At 37.6% G+C, this 20,990-nt stretch overlaps 1 protein-coding gene across 28 annotated transcripts in view; it reads right to left on the bottom strand.

Annotated features, from left to right (window-relative positions):
- The window catches only part of LOC130411842 (protocadherin gamma-C5-like), a 136,676-nt gene that overhangs the window by 27,349 nt on the left and 88,337 nt on the right, over positions 1–20,990 (bottom strand). The window contains exon 1 of one of the 28 annotated variants that reach the window (XM_056736765.1): positions 18,235–20,891. The exons of 24 other annotated variants lie outside the window; for them this stretch is intronic. In XM_056736765.1, the coding sequence (XP_056592743.1) occupies positions 18,235–20,658 (2,424 nt within the window). In that variant the 5' untranslated portion in view covers positions 20,659–20,891. Of the gene's footprint in view, positions 1–9,443; positions 11,919–18,234; positions 20,892–20,990 lie in introns of those variants that run through there. 3 more of the 28 variants (XM_056736781.1, XM_056736775.1, XM_056736790.1) reach the window with 3 other exon arrangements.

The raw sequence follows: 20,990 nt of genomic DNA, 5'->3' as shown, positions 1-20,990 counted from the left end.
TGTGGAGGGGTAAATGATAGCCGGGGTATTGTCATTTTGATCCAGAATAAACACATGAACAGTGGCGTTGCTACTGAGAGGTGGGGAGCCTTTGTCTTTGGCATGCACGACAATCTGAAACATCTTCGTTTTTTCATAATCAAAAGAGTGCATGCTAAATATACTTCCATTTTCGGAGTTCATGTATACGTAAGAAGACACAGGTATGTCTCGAGTATTGGTATCAAGAACTGAATAAACGATTTGGGCATTGTCTCCGGTATCTAAATCTAATGCTTTCACCGATGCTAAAATTGACCCTGGGGCACTATTTTCTTTAATATAAACGGAGTATACAGGTTCAGAAAAAACAGGAGGATTATCGTTGACATCTAGTATATTAACTGTGATGACTTTGCTCGATAGCAGATGAGGTGTTCCAGAGTCTTTCGCTTTAAGCTCAATTTGATATGTGGGGAACGCTTCTCGATCTAAACGTTCATTTGTAACCAGTGCGTAATGGTTTGAAAAAGTAGGCTTTAATTTGAAAGGGGTGCCTGGTGACATATCAAGTGTAACGTTTCCATTTACTCCTGAATCTAAATCTTTAACATTTATTAATGCTACCATGGTACCAGTGGACGCGTCTTCTCTAACGGGTTTTGGAGAGGAGGTAATGGTGATTTCAGGAGTGTTATCATTAACATCCAAAACAGCCACTTTAATTCTACAGTGGCTCTCCATTGCTAGCTGTCCCTTGTCTTTAGCACGTATGTCAATTTTATATGAGGTACTAATTTCAAAATCAAGATGGTTTGACACGACTAATTCGCCTGTTACTGGATTAATAGCAAACAAACGTTGAATTATTTCAGGTGTGTGTGCACCAAATGAATACTCAACCTCACTGTTTGCACCGTCATCCGAGTCAATTGCTTTAACAGTGAGGACTATTGTACCTGGGACTGTGTTCTCCATCACTTTAATCTCATACAACTCTTGCTCAAATATAGGAGCATTATCATTTGCATCAAGAATTTTAATAGTTATCTGGGTTGTACCTGACCGCGCGGGATCGCCGCCATCAATACCTGTCAAAATAAGATGGTGCACAGACTGTTTCTCTCTGTCGACACCTTTTTCTAAAACGATTTCTGGAACTTTAGTGCCATCTTTATCGTTTTTTATATGCAAAACAAAATGATCGTTTTTATTAAGAGAATATGTGCGCAATGAGTTTGTTCCGGCGTCAGGATCATGAGCAGGTTCCAACCGAAACCTCGCTCCGGTCAACGTTGACTCTGGCACCTCAATAACATTTATTTCCGAAATAAAAATTGGGGAGTTGTCGTTTATATCCTGGATGTCAACCTCAACACGGTAAAACTGTAATGGATCTTCGATTATGACTTGTAGTGGTAAAATACAACTCGTCCTTTCTCCGCAAAACGTCTCCCTGTCTAAAATTTCATTCACAAGTAGGTCGCCATTCCGCAGATTTAAACTAAAGAATTGCTTACCAGACTCCGATGCTATCCTTAACTTTCGATTAGATATCTTAGATACTTCCAACCCGAGATCTTTAGCCACATTCCCAACAATAGATCCTTCCTTAAGCTCCTCCGGTATTGTGTAACGAAGCTGCGCCTCTGTATTGCTCCACAAAACAGCGAAGCAGAACAGTGCTTGCCAGAACCGAATTTTCCTTTGTACTTGAGTCCTCATTTCCACGCACGAGAGGTTACCAACGAATCTAGTATCCGGACATACATCCTATGTACGTAATCGGCCACAAAGTGAACTCAACATTTTACAAGGTGACTCCTAATTCTATCTTGCTGTTACATTCGTTGCAGCAAGTGCATTTTGTCCGGCGTCTGTGCGCTATGGCTTTCAGCATTAGGACTGGGGGAGGGAGTAGATCCCTTTGTACAATTCTGCTGCGTTATTGGTTGAGCGTTCTCCAGTCATGGCAGGAATCAGTTTTAAATAAACCGAGTGGGGCGTGACCTCAAACAGGAGAAAATGTACAATTTACTCAATAGAGAGAGAGAGATAAACAGAGAGGGGGTATTCGTGGATGGTTTTATAGACCAGAATCAAAGTGACATTGATATACAATATCTATAAATACCTATACACAAATTTTAATGTATTATTACTCATTTGCGACGTTTTTAAATAAATATTGCCAATTGCATTAAATAAAAATTTATTTTAATGTACAGTTATGTACGTACTGTACATTAAATTAATAAATACTTACCGTCGAATATTATTAATCTTGTATTTTTAAATGAAACTAGCAAACCTACTTTAAATGCAATTTATTGTTAACAAGTATTAAAAGTGTTCATGAAAATTACGTTGAAATTAAATATATATAATGTCACACACAGACAGACACCAATAATGCAAACGATAAAATCGAACGCGCTCACCTGTTGGCTCTCAAATGTCCATGCGCTGTCTGGCAGTGACGCATCAAGCACGTTTAGCGTGTCTGAAAAGGTTGCAGTGCTGCTAGGCTTAATGAGGGTGAGATCACTGAATTCTGACATTGGCGAAAGATATGATCCAAAAGACTGACTCTGAGACATCATGTCGCCTCCCAGAACCTCCACATACTTAATGGGTCCGTCAGTGTTAAGTTGGATCTGAAGGTTTCTGTTGGGATTTTTGTATCCAGAATCAGTTCGTCTTACGCAGCAACCAGAATTCCTCACGCTGTTTTTAACGCATTTCACAATCAGCGTGAACAATATCAAAAGACAAAAAACGGATACCGTCCCCAAAGAGATGATCAAATACAAAGTTATTTTACCGTTTCTTTTGTTGTCTTCTGTAGTTTTCAAACGATAGTCTGAGATGGGCTCAGGAAACCCGTCCTCTATCAATATATCCACTGTGACTGTGGTGGACTGGATTGGCTCTCCATTATCCTTTATCTCTATAAAAAGTCTCTGAGAGGAGTCATCCTGCTCTGAAACAAGGCGCTTAGTCCTCACCTCTCCCGTATGTAAATTCACATTGAACAGAGACGTGTCCGTGGCCTCCGCGAGCCTGTAAAATAGCCAGGCGTTGTGGCCTGAATCAGCATCAACTGCGGTTACTTTAGTAACAAGATGTCCTGTTTTAGCCGAACGAGGCATCCTCTGATGCGAAACAGACCCCGTGGCAGTAGAAGGGTATATGACAGCGGGAACATTGTCGTTCTGATCCAAAATAAACACGTGGACAGTAGCATTGCTACTTAGAGATGGGGAGCCATGGTCTTTAGCTTGCACGTAAATCTGAAACACTTTGATTTTCTCAAAGTCAAACGATTGCATACAAAACAAACTACCATTCTCTGAATTTATATAGATATAAGAGGAGACTGGAACGTCTTGGATTTTAGAGTCCAGAATGGAATACGAGATTTTTGCATTTTCGTCCAAGTCTGGGTCGTGGGCTGAGACTGAGCACAAAATTGAATCATGGCCACTGTTTTCCTTAACATAAACTGTGTAAGACTTGTCCGAGAACACTGGAGGGTTGTCATTTACGTCCGAAATTCCGATTGTGATCACCTTCCAACTAGATAGTGATGGCGAGCCGGCATCAACCACGTTTAAAACAACTTTATACTCGGAATATAATTCTCTGTCCAGGGGACCATTTGTAAGTAACGCGTAGTGATTGGAAATCGTGGGGCTCAATCTAAACGGTTGTCCGGGTGTCAGGGTAAGCCTCACTTTCCCGTTCTCTGCAAAATCGGCATCTTTTGTACTAATTAATGACACTACTGTACCATTAGGGGAATTTTCAGGTATTGGACTTGACAGGGATGTAATTGTTATATCAGGTGCATTGTCATTTACGTCATTAACCATTATTTTAACACTGCAGTGGCCCTCCATTTGTGGATTTCCTTTGTCCTTGGCAACTATATCAAATTTATATAAATTAGATTTTTCATGGTCTAGGTTTCCTTTTACTGTGATGGCTCCTGTTTGTTGATTAATATCAAACAATAGTGTATCTGAAGTTTCATCTGCAAAGAAATACTCTACCTCTCCGTTTAACCCATCATCTAAATCTGTAGCTTTGACTCTTAAAATTTCTTTATGAATGGATTCGTTTTCGTCGACAACAGTCTCATAAAAGGGTTTTTCAAAATCAGGAGCATTGTCATTATTGTCCAAAACGAAAACTGTTATTTCGCAAGTACCTGTGCGCACTGGACTCCCTCCGTCAGATGCCGTTAATAATAATTTATGAACGGGCTGCTTTTCTCGGTCAAGAGAATGTTTCAATACTAATTCTGGGATTTTTAGCCCATCTTGCGTTTTCACGTTTAAAATAAAATTATCATTATTGCTCAGACGGTATGATTTTAAAGAGTTGGACTCTACGTCTGAATCAATGGCGCTCTCTAAGAGAAATTTAGCACCTGAATTAATAGATTCCGGAATATTCAGAATGCGCTCAAAAGATTTAAAATTAGGCGTGTTGTCGTTTATATCTTGCACTTCAATCTCAACTCTATGCATCTGCAGGGGGTTCTCTAAAACAGCTTGAAGAGGCAAAACACACGGGACATTATATCCACATAATTCCTCTCTATCCACTCTCTCATTCACAATAAGATCACCCTTTTCGACATCCACGACGAAATACTGCTTACCAGTCTCAGACGCTATGTGTAGTTTACGATCTATAACCTTAGTTACATCCAAACCGAGGTCTTTGGCGATATTTCCAACCACAGATCCTTCGCGTAGCTCCTCTGGGATAGTGTATCGAATCTGAGCTTCTATTGTACTCAAAAGAAGAATATAGGCACAGCACCACCAAATTCTCCTCTTAAAGAATATAGATTTAATCATCTCTGCATCCAAGGCTCTTGACGTTTTATCCAAACTTCCTTAGGCTTTCAAAAAAACCGAACCCACATATTTCCAAGCAGTATATTGATGACATATTTCCATTTAGCGTATGGTCCTTATGATAAAAAACGAGTAATTCACGCTTTCTCTATGCTCAGAAGGAGCAACTGTGGGGAGGGAGTAGATCTCTTTGTCCAACTCTCTGTCTCATTGGTGGCCTGTGCATCTCACTGCAACCAATCCAGTTCTCTGAATTTCTTAAAGGGGTCGTAAGCAAAAAGAATCAGAGGTGAAGTGCATGCAATACAAGTACTGGTAGTATATGTATATTGCTCACAAAATATTAATAGATTGATTTTCAAAATCCGCAATTTATCAATGCAGTTATTTGAATTCGGATGTTTATAATTATCTAAACATTTTATTTATAATTATTTATGCTTTTCATTATTAGGATTTTATTATTGTAGGTTTTTTATGCTGATGCTTATATTTGTCTATAAATATAATCTATAAATATTTATTGCTATTAAAGTTATTATTTTATTATTATAATTGTTCTGCTTATTTTAATAAAAATCTTAGGCAAACGTAGTATCCATTCGGAAATGTGACGAATGTGCCGTCATGTGGTGACAGAGAAGCGCTGCACTACCGGCTGTGTAAGAGAGACGTGCATTGTGTTGTCTGAGTGTGAGAGGGGTGGGGGCAATTCTGGAAGCCTAAGATAAGCAACGAAGTACACAACACGAGCGGAGTATACCGAGTGTAGAGAAACAGCCGCAGAGTGAACTGAGCGTTTCAGCACCACGCGGGTGAACAGCGCCACACAGGCGGCCAGATTCAGCAACAACACTCACATGTTCGCAGAGAGATGGGCTGTACTTTCATTTCTACTAAAATACAAACTGTATTTGCTTAAAAATACTTCTGAAGTGGAATGAATCAGGCAAAAAGATTGGGATCCTTAATCCCTTATTCCTAGAAAAGTCCTAAACCATAAGCACTTACCTTGAAATTTGCAATTTAAATCTGCTTATTCAAAAGCAGTCAAGAGGTTTGTTTACACACAATGATGATATGGTCAATTAGAGACGCTTAGGAACCTTAAAAAAATAATTTAGGTTTGCTGCAAAACTCTTAAATATAAACAGTAATATTAACCAACAAATTAATGTTGGATAATCCTCTGTTGTGTCTGTAGCAAGAGACCTTTTTGCACTGGATCTTACAATACTTGATATCAACATATAATATGTGTTGTGTGTAAAAATGACCATAGGCAGTAAGTCATTCTAACATATTCAACATATGCATGTAATTTAAACATTGAATTTAATGTAATTAAATGTTTATGTTATGCCATACATTTGTGTAAAATACAATGATTTAAGTAATTGTAATTTCTATAAAAATGTGTTAATGTGATTCACTTTCAAATAAATACCATAACAATACTTGTTTACTTAGCCAACAGCTAAAATATTTCATGTCAACAGCAAATGTTTACCTTTTCTATTAGGGACATTTATTTATTACAGAAAATAGTTTGCTCTTACCTTGTTAGTGAAAGCCAGGTAACAGAGGTAGGATGTGTCCAACATAGAAAAGAAAAACATATTGTTAGTATTGTGATCATATTAGTAACCTGTTCCCACCTGAAATGTATGGTTTCTATTAAATGCGCTATTCAAAAACGTAATTTGAATTAGACTAAAAAGAGGTAAACACATGAAAATAACACAATTCATTATTTTAACAATTGCAATGGGGCAAAATATACAACTTCTTGATAGAACAACACTGATAATGGTAGACACCTTCACTAAGCACAAGAGGGAGCATGGGAGAAGTAAGAGAGCATATTTACTGAATCCCCCAGTATTATATGTGCAAGCATCCCACCCCTCTAACAAGAAAATGGAGTAGTCCGAGACACTGCCGGTTGTCATGGAAACACGTGTTGTCAAGGGAATAGTGTGTGTTACAGAAGGACAGAATGTATAGACATCTATGTATGTAGGTGGAGTGGGCTGTGTTCAAGCTGTCGAAGTGAAAAAGTCAAAACAGAAAAATAACTCTTCTTAAAGCACTGCATATTAACATTTAGGCAGCAATTATAACATTTTAGCCTGTAAATATATACTAAGGTAAATCAGAAAATAATGGTCAAAATGAAACACTGCATTTATGGGCACAATTCAAGGCCTGTGTGTCAGCATTTGCATGCAGTCCAGCCCTGGTAGGTGTGCACAGACACAAGTAGGATTGAGAAGGCAAATATAGGACAAAGAATCTCACTGCAGAGAGAAGGCCCCTCCTCCCCCCCTCCCTCAGAGTCAGCATTCCGCCCAACACTAGCACAGCTCAGAGCTGCTCTCAAAACATACGCCTGTGATCCTAGCTTCATCATTCAAATCTTCTTGTAGGCCTTGTGCAATTAACTCTATGTAAGAGATTTTACAAAAAAGATAATATTATATTATAAAGGAACAACATCACCATGACCAAAAAAGCTAGATGAAATGTCTTCATTTGACACTATTAGTCAATTACTAGAGAACTATTGATACAACTTTGAAGCCATAAATAATCAGCTATTTAAAATAACAATCCAAGAGAATAAAAAGAAAAGATTTTGAAATACTTTAAATATCACAGAAAGTGATGCTTAGGATGTGCTCTTGATGTTTCCTAAAGCATAATGGCATTTGAACAGTGGGCTCTGCATAGCGGATTAGTGTTAACTGTGACACATTTGGTGCTGAATGATGTTTTGGATATCTGCAGAGACGCCACTCATAGAGTCTATTCCTGATCTCACAGTTAGCTTTTGTACAGTCATATGTACAATTATGCAGCTGTGCAGTCGTACTGTTATTTATCTGCATGACTATTTTGGTTAGAAGAAAATATTGAAAAGCACCAGTTAATACAGTGGTGTCTGTGCAACAGAGCTCACTGTGTAGTTTCAAATCATTACATGGAGACACAAGAGACAGTGTGTAGAAGCCAAATCTCTCTCTCTCTGTTTTACAAATGGCCATCCTGTCTTTGAATCTAGTGTATGCCCATATACTGTATGTTTGCATGTGTGTGCATGTCCACATATGTTAAGAACATGTGCACTGTGAACATTGCTGTGTGAATTTACATGTTAGTTTACTTTTTACATACTGCAGTATTGGAACATAGTGCCAAAAATAATTTCTTGAATGCACTGTAAGCTGGATAAAAGTCAAACATTGATGTATATGTATAATAAATGCCAGAACAACTAAGCCAATCAAAATAGTTACTTTATATACTAATGAACCTCACAAAGAGATTTAAAAAGGACTCAAATTGCAGTCATCACTGAAAAGGCTAAACAAACTCAGAACACACACACAAAGGAGAGAGCGAGGAGGATTAGTTACCTCTATGTACATTTTGTTGCTTTAAAGTTTTGAATCACTCACAACATTTTGACAAAATTATTTAAGTGTTTCTTTGAGTGAACATTTTTTTTTAATGACAGAGGTATGCCAGTATATCGAAGGTAGCACTGTGGTGTGTACATTAAAGAACATGCAAGAATTGTATTAATCAGTCCAAATACCTTCTAAACATTGTGCAGTGAAATACTTCACAGTCAAACAATCCCAAACAGATAGAAATATCCACTTAATGCAGACATTAAACTCCGAGCATTGACATTAAGCTGTGCAAGATCGTTAGAACTGGATGTACAAAAAGCACCAAAAGTATAAATATTTGTCTCAAACAAATTGACATGCTTTAAGTTCATATTCTCCTGCACACAAAATGCACCACTTTTTAAAACAAATTATAGTAAAAATTGTAATTCTAAATTAAAATCACTGTAGACAATCTCGGATTAGATCACAAAGTTGAATGGATACTTCACGCAAAAATGAAAATTCTGTTGTCATTATAACATAATACCTTTGAGTTGTTCCAAATCTGTATAAATTTCTTTGTTCTGATAAACACAGAGAAAGATTTTTGGAAGAACACTTATAATCATAAAGATCTCGCCCCCCCTTGACTCCCATAGTAGGAAAAAATACTTTATCATTTTTTAGTTCTGTTGAGAAGAAGATATTTTGAAGAACGTAGGACAGCCAACAGTTCTGGGACACTTTTGACTACCAATGTATTTTTTCCTATACAATTGTATTCAGTGGGGGGCAAAATATTTCTGGTTATAAGTATTCTTCCCAATTTCTTTCTCTGTGTTCATCAGAATAAAGACATTAATACAGATTTGAAACTCGAATGTGAGTAAATGACGACGGAATCTAAATTTTTGAATGTGAGTAAATGATGACAGAACTTTTGGGCAAAGTTTCCCTCTAAACACCTTTCTGTTTCTCTCTCTCTGTATGTGTGTGTGTGGACCCTGCTGCATCATCTGTCAGTACTTCAATATCTAGAAGAGATTTAAAGAGGTTTAATTTCTTTTTTAAGCAAAACAATAAAACACAATTTATACACATGTATAGAACAATAAAAATGAAGTCTCTAAAATGCAAATGAGATTTTGGCAAACTTTTGCTGCTCCCAAAAACTTATGAAAGACTGTCTCACCTCTAAAGTCAGGTCATCATTCTCTTTTTCTTTCTTTTCTGTCTGAACTGTCCCCAAACAGCTTTGGCTCACCAGTGTGTTCTGACTGTAGGGCCTGACAAACTTCACGTCACTCATCCTTGAGTCAGTGGTCCCGCACATTTCATAATTATACACTTGCTGTAATGTGCCATCCGCATAAACTGGTGGGTAATATGGAATCACAGGTAGATTTGCTCCAGATTTATAAAACAACTTATTCTGCCTCCATCTGTAGATTTTCACTGAAATTATTGCAATAATTGAGACTATAAAGAGCAGTGAAACTACAGCAAGAGCCAAAATTAAATAAAAAGTCAGTTCGTTATTATATTCCTTGTCATGTGTAGAGTCTGTGAATTCTGAAAGCACTTCAGGAAAATGATCAGCAACTGCCACATTAATGGTGACCACAGCTGAGCGTGAGGGCTGTCCGTTATCTTCAACAACAACAGTGAGTTTTTGTTTCACAGCATCTTTATCAGTCACTTGTCGCACAGTTCTTATTTCTCCATTCTGTAAACCCACTTCAAACAGCGCTCTGTCTGTAGCTTTCTGTAGTTTATAGGAGAGCCAGGCATTCTGTCCAGAATCCACATCAACAGCAACAACTTTAGTGACCAGATAACCAAGATCTGCCGAACGAGGTACAATCTCAGCCACCACAGAACCACCAGTTTGTACAGGATAAAGAATCTGAGGTGCGTTGTCATTCTGATCTTGGATGAAGATGTTAAGAGTGACGTTGTTGGATAAAGGCGGTGAGCCCCCATCTTGAGCTTTAACTTTTATTTTAAAAGATTTAATTTGTTCATAATCAAATGATTTTTCTGAATAGATCACACCAGTCTCTGAATTCATAGAAATGTAAGATGTCAGCGGTGATCCATTTAAATCTCCATCAATAAGAAAATATGAAATTTTGGCATTTGGCCCCCAGTCCATGTCTTCTGCTTTGACAGACATAATTGATGTAGATGGTGGATTATTTTCAGATATAAAAGCATTATATGATTCCTGCTCAAACTGAGGTGCATGATCATTAACATCAGATATCTTCAATTTCAAAATCGCTTTACTTGAAAGAGGTGGATTGCCTCCATCAACAGCGGTTAAAGTGATATTATATTCTGGTATCTGTTCCCTGTCTAATTCTGAGTCTGTCACCAGATTGTAATAATTGGTCAATGTGGAGACGATTTTAAATGGAGAGTTTAGATCAATAGAGCATGAAACCTTACTGTTGTCACCTGAATCTAGATCTTGAACATTTAACATTGCTATTACAGTACCAGGTGCTGCATCTTCAGATACTGCACCTGAAAATGTCATTACTGTAATTTTTGGTGTATTATCATTTACATCAATTACATCAATAATTATTTCACTTGAGTCAGTCAAACCACCGTTATCTTTAGCCTTAATTTTGACTGTAAACTGTTTGTGTTTTTCATAATCGATGTCACCTATGACTTTAACCTCCGCAGAATCTGCATCTATAGAAAACAGAGCTTTTATTGTAGAGGTCGCGTGCTCAAAATAATACTGTATATTGTGACTCGACTCGTCAGCATCTGTCGCACTTACTGTTGTCACGACTGAACCTTTAGCAGCATTTTCGACAACTGATGCTTTGTAAGACGATTTGCTGAACACCGGAGCGTTGTCATTCACATCAATAACAATAATATTGATTTTCACGGTTGTTGATCTTTGTGGTTTTCCACCATCGAAGGCAGTCAGAATTAACTGATGATGTTTGTTTTTTTCTCTGTCTAATGGAGAATGAAGAATCATCTCGACATGTTTGGTTTCACCAGCACCGCTCTGTACATTCAGTTTAAAATGATCGGTGGGGTGAAGAGAATATTTCTGTAGTGTATTCACACCCACGTCTGGATCTATTGCGCTCTCTAAAGGAAAGCGCGCACCAGGTACAGCTAATTCACTGATTTCAAGTTCGATGTTAGATTTCTGAAATGCTGGGCTGTTGTCATTTATGTCTTTTATGTCAACTGTAACTCGATAAAGCTCAATCGGGTTATCCAAAATAACATCAAAACTGATACTACACGCGGAAATCTCTCCACATAATTCCTCTCTGTCTATTTTACTCTTAATAATCAGATGTCCGTTCTCCTTGTCCAGTCCAATGTACTCACTGCTCTCCGCGGTGAACACACGCGCTTTTCCTGAAATCAGTCTTTTCGGTTCAAGTCCAAGATCCGAGGCGATATTTCCAACAATCGATCCCACAGACATTTCCTCAGGTATAGAATAACGAATCTGTCCAGTAACTACGGCCGCAAATAAAGAAAGCGCAGAGACTAAGAATATGCATCTATACACCCAGCCTCTTCCACCCGACTTCATTTTTGACAATTGAATCAGAGGCGTCCAAATGAAAATTTATGATGAATTTAAACGGAGGTCGTTTTATGTGGATTAACAAACCAGCGGTCTTTGAAAAGCAATTTGTCGGTCTGTTGTGTAGCATCCAGTATTGCCGTTTGTGTTGTCTGTTGGCTATTGCAGTGCGTTAGGTTGTGTCAAAGAAATGGAAAACAGCACCAGAATAAGTATATAAGGTTGAACAGCGGCGCTTAGAGTCGAAATTTAGCACTGCAGATTCTGCAGCGCACAACAGCATCTCAGTTAACAAAATGTATTAAGTATTTTCACATAAAAGCACAGCAGCAGTATTAACTCAGAGTGACATTACGTACTGAGGCCGTTGGCACATTCCACAGTCTTAAGTGACACGTCCGATTGAACATCCGGTTTACCCATGTCACGGTGGTACATCAGGTTTCCAGTGGGATGTGCCAAGCCACTTTGATAACTGGCACTGGTACGTCTGGTGGACTGTACAATCTCGAAAATGAAGCATGTTTTAGTAGGGAGTGACTTAATATACTGAAGAACGCGTTGGGGATTTAGCAACATGATTGTGATATTACTGTGACAAAATAATTGTATACAAACTCGGCACACCAAAGCTCCAAAATGATGCTATTTAAGAGAAGCGTGATATGTCGAGCACACTCTTCATCAGAGGACGATAGTACTGACACAAAATGAAAATGTGTTTTGTGTTGTAACTATTAACACGTCTAATGCTTGATAAAATGAGTTGATGACTTAAAAATTATTTTTCAACGTGACTGCATGTGTAAAACAGCGGATAAATAATTTCTGTACTTAGAAGTATTACTTACATTACTTCTAAATACATGCAGAGTAGGCCTATTTAAAGGATACATGTATTTAATGCATGTATTTCCTTTATTTAGTTAACCAATTTGTTAATTTAATTACTTTATAAATTGTTTAATTTGTATTTCTATTTATTAACATTATGGAAGCGGCAGTGAGACTTCAAGAACCTTCAAGAAGACTTATAGAATCAACTCTGATCAAAGGAGTGCCATTGTTTGGTTAGGCACACCTCTAATGACATTAATGTCATGAAAACGAGACTATTGTAATCTTTACATTTCAGAGGACAACTCAGATTACTCGAAAGGTCGGAAAACCAATAAAGTTTAAAGAACGTATAAAGTGCCGACGCTATTTATTTTTTAGCACATTCTTCTATTATTATTGTTCATTCATCAGTACGAGCAGGCGAAAACCGACTAAACACCGGCTCAATTCCAACAAATAATATAAAACACAACGTAGAAAATATGTTATTTTTTAAAACACTCAATGAATCATATTATGTTATAAATCTTTAATAATATAAAAAGGATATTTAATTCATGCTTATTTGTAACATGGTAAATGTTTTGCACATAATGTAAAAATACTCGCATACATACAAAACGTATGTAACACTGTTGCGTGTATTATAAGTGTACCCTTGCTTCAAGGAAAGTTGTGACCAAAACTGTAATATCTGTCTAGGTATTATACGATAAATTACCCTCCGTCGTGCATGAAACGAAAGGATTATTTTCGATGTGATGCACATCTTTCAGCATGCAGAGTCCAGCGCTAGATGGACGGATGGTAGTGTTAAGACTTGTTACTGTGTTTTGCAGTAGCATATCACGAAACACAAAAGTATTAAGAGTATTCAGAGTCGAAAGGGTGTAAATCACACACACGTGTATTGTACCGTATTTTGTAAATGCTATACAGTTGTAATGAAGATTGATTGGTAAGTGTGAGTTCTGCTACTGGTTGAGAGCATTTAAGTAATATTTATTTATGGCCACACTAGTCTATATGATTAAGGATTGCACATGGAACATGCTGTTGTGCATACTGTAGGTGGTGTAACATACATAGAGAGAGATTGATGAATATACTGCTTTAAAAACAAAGGCTTCAACTCAGCTATACCAAATTAAAGCTGTGTGGTAGGCCTAACATTCAATCATTTTTGTGTTAATAAGCGACATGATTGTCCCGATGTCCCATTATTCAGTAATTCGTTATATTCACGTGACCTAGTCGACTACTTAATACACCAACTCAAAACAATAAAAAATATCTTATCACAATAATGTCATAATTATGTCACCAAGAGTTGGCCTATACAGTATCTCACAGAAGCGAGTACACCCCTCACATTTTTGTTAATATTTTATTATATCGTTTCATGTAACAATACTGAAGAACAGTGGCGGTTTTAGGCACGGGCGAACAGGGCAGCCGCCCGGGGCGGCACATTTTCACGACACTTGGGGGGCGGCAAAAGCACTTGAAAAAGAAAAATAATCTGCGCCGCTAAACGGGTTTCTATTATCTATAATATAACTGTCTGTGTGGGGAATTGGCAAATTGCCGCCCCTGCTTGCTGAGAAGCGCTGAAGCTGTGTGAAAAGTGGAAAGGGGAGGGGCCGCGCCCGCGATGGACAGTTCAACTTTCCCAAAGGGAGTGGACAAGGAGGAGGGGCCATTTAGTGGGCTAAAGTCAGTCACACCTTGACTTTCTTTAAAAATAACGCACATTTCATTCATAATATTAAAGCACTAGCCTATATTTTCCATGTTTTTTTTCTGAATTGTGTGTGTGAAATGGCTATTAAAAAAAGGTAATCCAAAACGATTATGTGGAGGTGAAGTGGTTTAGTCTTGACTTCTGGTTGTGAGTGACAGTGTTGTGAAATCTGTTGATTGTCAAGTGCCAGATAAACACAGTGAGAGCGATGGAGAGAAAAAGGTTTAAACCGTCAGGTGCCCAATATAGGAACAAATAAAAGTAGAAGACGAGAAAAGAGCAAAAGATAAAGGTATGCAACTACGTTCTCTCTGTATGATTACGGTAATGTTATCCATGTCATCAATGAAGGGCTCATGTTAATGGGTGGTAACGTTAACTCTGACGTTTGTTAGCCTTCTTGCTATGATGCTAGCTATGCTTATACAACAATAATTCGGTCTTAACTCAACAAACACGAGATCTAATTTCACCATAAGATTGTGCTTTGCAACAAAACTGTTACAAGTAAAGTTATTATTTATTTCCATCATTGGGGTTAATGTTGGGCCCTGTAATTAGCCAACGAAATTAACATATGTGTAGGACGTTTCAAAGACGAACATTTGCTATTTGAACTTCCCAGATAGCACACAGACATCACGGAGACATCTATTTGATGTGTGTGTTTACATCTGGCAGACGTATTTTTTAGAGTGTTTGCTCATCTGCAATACGTCTAAAGGACGTTTCCTGTTAGAAGATGTCTTTAAGATGTAATGATTTAGAATGTATGTTAAACTGACATCTTATAGATGTCTATCAGATGTTAGTAAACAGCAGATGCTTTCCAGATGAAGTGATCTTTAACAGACATCTTGCAGACGTACGTGTGCTATCTGGGGTTGTATGCTGCCTGTTATTTTATTTTAATTTTTTAATGTGTATTGTTATTGGAAAATTTGACTTTTCTACCTTGCTGCTATATTTACCTCAAATCTGTTAAAAAAAACTTGTTAAGAGATTATACACCTCATAACGTTATGAAATTCGTGTTCTCATTCATAAAATTCTAACATGGAAGAGATTATAAAAAGAAAGAAATTAAGTATTGAAAGCGCCAGTAGGCGGCAGCGATTCACTGTTTTAATGAGTATACTTAAATTATTCATTCATCCAATTCGTTCAAAAATCAGATTATTTTAGGAAGAAAACAAACATCAATGTGAATACTTTTGTCATTAATAATTACAGACACTTTTGAAAAATGAACTAGCAAAACAGATGGCTGCTTTGGTAACTTTTTATACTGATAGTTATATATAAATACATTGCAATTGATTAGCTTGCTAACATATATGGTGTGTACTTATCTATTATTACACAATATTCTTATACCTCATTCTCAGTACATGCTTTATTTTTTTTTGCATCCCTCTCTGACTAGCAGTTTAATATAGTCTGCTGTGCAGCACTTCTATTCATTTTTGGCGTACGTTAAGTTACCCGTGTGCTCTCCCATTGAAACACCACTCGCGTTGTTTTGGTGAAAGTGCGACTCATTGGTTGGGCGTTACCAATCGGTTCAATGGAGGGGGAGTTTTTTTTGTCTAATTTATTATGACAAACTCATATTTGATAAGGAACAAATTTATCATCACGAAATAAAGTAATTCTACATATTTTTCATTTGATCTACTGTGATTTTCATTTTGAAATATTGGAGGGGTTGTAACTGATGGATTTGAATATTGGGGGGGTTACCTTCCCCCCATCCCCCCCACAAACTACGCCCCTGGAGGCAGTAACCAAGGAGCTAATTGTTCCTTAGATTAGATTAATATAGCGTCTAATGGGTGATGACAGACATTGTCTGTGTAAGGGCCTGTTTATTTAAATTTGCAATTCATAAGAGGTTATACTGTAGCCTACTGTCTTTTGATGTCAATTTCAATTGCAAATTCAAGGGCATCTTCCTTGAACTTATCACTTTTATGCATGATAAGGATCTATCAGAGATCTACTCCAACTTTTGGACTGTTCTCAGGATTGCACTTACTCTGACAGTCACTGTGGCTCAAGCAGAGAGGAGCTTTTCAAAAGTTGATCAAGTCGTACCTGAGGTCAACCATGTCTCAAGAATGGCTCACTGGCCTTGCTATCATCAGTATCAATAACTCAATAGGGGCAGATTTCGTATGATGACATTAATGATGATTTTGCATCAAGGAAGGCCAGAAAGGTCAGGTTTTAGTTTGTGTTTTCTGTTCTTAGTGCAATAGTGTAATAATTAGATTTGCTTTTGTGTGATGAAGGATTTGTGCTATTTAGAATATCTATTCTATATTTTATTTATATATTATTCTTAATATTTTATATTGTTGTTGTTCTCCGCTCGTGTTACATCATGATTGTACATATGTTGCAACTTTTATGTACATAGAGTATATTTAAGTTCTGAAAACGTATACTGATTTGTGCAGAATTGTGTTAAAATGTTCTGTTGAAGGATTTGTGCAATTGAGAAATATAAGGTTTGTCTTACACTATTATAGTTATGGTAAAACATGGCTTTTTTTTCTCTCTCGGATGGGTGGGAGTAGGTGGGGGGGCACCCAGAAGGGATCTCGCCCGGGGAGTGATTCAATGTAGAACCGCCACTGCTGAAGAAATTACACTTTGCTACAATGTAAAGTAGTCAGTGTACAGGTGGCATTTCAGTTCAAAATTGCTGTCCCCTCAAAATAACTCCACACATAGCCATTAATGTCTACACCGCTGGCAACAAAAGTTAGTACACCCCTACATGAAAATGTCATAATATTGCAAAGTTTCATTTCTTCAGTGTTGTCACACGAAAAGATATAATAAAATATTTACAAAAACGTGAGTGGTGTACTCACTTCTGTGATACACTGTAGCTTAGCGATGTCTTCCCGGAGATGGAGGTTGTAGCTTTTACTGAATTAAAGTGTTTTGTGTTTGAAATTTCAGTTACTTTACGAAAGCATTTTGTGATTATAGAGTTGTTACAACATCCTGTTCACGATTGTCCACAGTCCACCACAAGCCACTGAAAATCAGATGGATCACTTAAAGTGAAACTAAACCCAGTTCCACATGCTACTGGAAACCAGATGTGCCAATAAACACAGTGGCAGATGCCATGGCACACCACCTGATTAACCTATTAGAGATCCTAACACATACTTAAAACATTTATAAACATGACTGGTAATCTTTCAGCACCAAGGACAGTACTTTTTAGTGCACTTTATCTTTTCACGTCTCTCTTTCTTCACTCCATTCCCTTTCCTCTGGTGCTTCGTTCTGTCATCATCACCCTTTTTGTACACCTGATACTTTTACACCTCATGTTCTTTTTATGTTAACATAACGTGTTTTTTAATTTGTTGTTAATATAAAGTATAATGTTTTTTATAAATTGGTGTTAAAACGTTAATTTACAGTCCATTATCATATGATGACATAGTACCTTTTGTACATGAAATCTGGATTAAAAGTTACAAATAATTTTAATGATGAACTAACAATTGTCTCCATCAGAGAGCCCCATTCAGCCTCTTTTTCTTTAGCATTTTGTGATAGACACAGACACACTTTTTCTTTCACACAAGAGCAGGCAGCTTATTATTATGAAAAAAGCCATCCACACCGTCTGTTTTAATTCTATGCATTTGGTTATATCACATGCTACTAAAATTAAAGAGAGAGACCGAGTATGGTTATGGATGTTTTGTGACAAAAGTACAAAGATTCTCAATAGAGCCATATGACATGTTTTTAAAAATGTTCAAACATGGTGACATTAACAGGTCTCACCTCTGAATGTAGGTCATCACTATCATGTTCTTTCTTTTCTCTCTGAACTGTCCCCAAACAGCTTTGGCTCACCAGTGTGTTCTGACTGTAGGGCCTGACAAACTTCACGTCACTCATCCTTGAGTCAGTGGTCCCGCACATTTCATAATTATACACTTGCTGTAATGTGCCATCCGCATAAACTGGTGGGTAATAAGGAATCACAGGTAGATTTGCTCCAGATTTAAAAAACAACTTATCCTGCCTCCATCTGTAGATTTTCACTGAAATTATCGCAATAATTGAGACTATAAAGAGCAGTGAAACTACAGCAAGAGCCAAAATTAAATAAAAAGTCAGATCGTTATTATATTCCTTGTCATGTGTAGAGTCTGTGAATTCTGAAAGCGCTTCAGGAAAATTATCAGCAACTGCCACATTAATGGTGACCACAGCTGAGCGTGAGGGCTGTCCGTTATCTTCAACAACAACAGTGAGTTTTTGTTTCACAGCATCTTTATCAGTCACTTGTCGCACAGTTCTTATTTCTCCATTCTGTAAACCCACTTCAAACAGCGCTCTGTCTGTAGCTTTCTGTAGTTTATAGGAGAGCCAGGCATTCTGTCCAGAATCCACATCAACAGCAACAACTTTAGTGACCAGATAACCAACATCTGGGGAACGAGGCACAATCTCAGCCACCACAGAAGCACCAGTTTGTACAGGATACAGAATCTGAGGTGCGTTGTCATTCTGATCTTGAATGAAGATGTTAAGAGTCACGTTGTTGGATAAGGGTGGTGAGCCTCCATCTTGTGCTTTAACTTTTATTTTAAAAGATTTAATTTGTTCATAATCAAATGATTTTTCTGCATAGATCACACCAGTCTCTGAATTTATGGAAATGTAAGATGTCAGCGGTGATCCATTTAAATCTCCATCAATAAGAAAATATGAAATTTTAGCATTTTGCCCCCAGTCCATGTCTTCTGCTTTGACAGATATAATTGTTGTAGATGGAGGATTATTTTCAGATATAAAAGCATTATATGATTCCTGCTGAAACTGAGGTGCGTGATCATTCACATCGGACACCTTCAGTTTCAGAATCTCTTTACTTGAAAGAGGTGGATTACCTCCATCAACAGCAGTTATAGTGATATTATACTCTGCTATCTGTTCCCTGTCTAATTCTGAGTCTGTCACCAGATTGTAATGATTAGTTAATGATGAGACGATTTTAAATGGAGAGTTTAGATCATTAGAGCATGAAACCTTACTGTTGTCACCTGAATCTAGATCTTGAACATTTAACATTGCTATTACAGTGCCAGGTGCTGCATCTTCAGATATTACAGTTGAAAAGGACATCAGTGTAATTTTTGGTATATTATCATTTACATCAAGAACATCAATAATTATCTCACTAGAGTCAGTTAAATCTCCGTGATCTTTAGCTTTGACTTTAAATGTAAACTGCTTGTGTTTTTCGTAATCGATATCACCTATGACTTTAACCTCTCCAGAATCCGCGTCAATGGAAAACAAAGATTTTATTGTAGAGGTCGCGTGCTCAAAATAATACTGTATATTGTGACTCGACTCGTCAGCATCTGTCGCACTTACAGTTGTCACGACTGAACCTTTGGCAGCATTTTCAACAACCGATGCTGTGTACGACGATTGGCTAAACACGGGCGCATTGTCATTGCCATCAATAACAACAACATTTATCTGCACAGTTGCGGACCTTTGTGGTTTTCCACCATCGAAAGCTGTTAAAATTAACTGATGACGTTTTTCTTTTTCTCTGTCTAATGGGGAATGAAGTATCATCTCAACATGTTTGTTACCACTAGCACCGCTCTGAACATTCAGTTTAAAATGATCGGTGGGGTAAAGAGTATATTTCTGGAGTGTATTCACTCCCACGTCTGGATCTATTGCGCTCTCTAAGGGAAAGCGCGCACTAGGTACCGCTAATTCACTGATGTTTTTATCAATTTTAGATTTCGGAAATGAAGGGCTGTTGTCATTGATGTCTTGTATGTCAACCGTTACGCGATAAAGCTCCATCGGGTTATCCAAAATAACATTAAAACTGACACTACACGCTGATATCTCTCCACATAATTCCTCTCTGTCTATTTTACTCTTAATAATCAGATGTCCGTTCTCCTTGTCCAGTCCAATGTACTCACTGCTCTCCGCGGTGAACACACGCGCTTTTCCTGAAATCAGTCTTTTCGGTTCAAGTCCAAGATCCGAGGCGATATTTCCAACAATCGATCCCACAGACATTTCCTCAGGTATAGAATAACGAATCTGTCCAGTCACTTCAACCGTAAATAAAGAAAGCGCACATACTGTATAGAATAGCCAACCATACACCCAGCCTTTTCCTCCCGTCACCATTTTTGGTAAACCAAGATTGAGCAGAGGCATCCTCAGCAAAATGTATAATGTATATTAGATGATTTAGTCAAAATGCCAATTTCTATACGTTGGGATTGCGATTTTTCAGTCTGTTATGTAGCATCCAGTGTTGCCGTTTGTGTTGTCTGAATTATGCCTCTGCTTTAGCCTTTGTTGAAGAGAGAGAACGCAAGAATATGTTTACAGAGGTTGGACAGCGGCACTTAGAGTCGAAATACAGCATTGCCACTGCACAATGATCACTTATTGGGGGAAACATAACAAAGAATTAAAAATACATAGGAGCTAAACACACCATAAAACTGCGCACAGACCTCAGCAAGGACGGAATGGTTTAAAAT

The sequence above is a fragment of the Triplophysa dalaica genome, chromosome 22 (assembly GCF_015846415.1).
Source record: "Triplophysa dalaica isolate WHDGS20190420 chromosome 22, ASM1584641v1, whole genome shotgun sequence".
Lineage (NCBI taxonomy): Eukaryota > Metazoa > Chordata > Actinopteri > Cypriniformes > Nemacheilidae > Triplophysa > Triplophysa dalaica.
The sequence above is the reverse complement of the archived record's forward strand: the minus strand, read 5'-3'. Positions and strand labels throughout refer to the sequence as shown.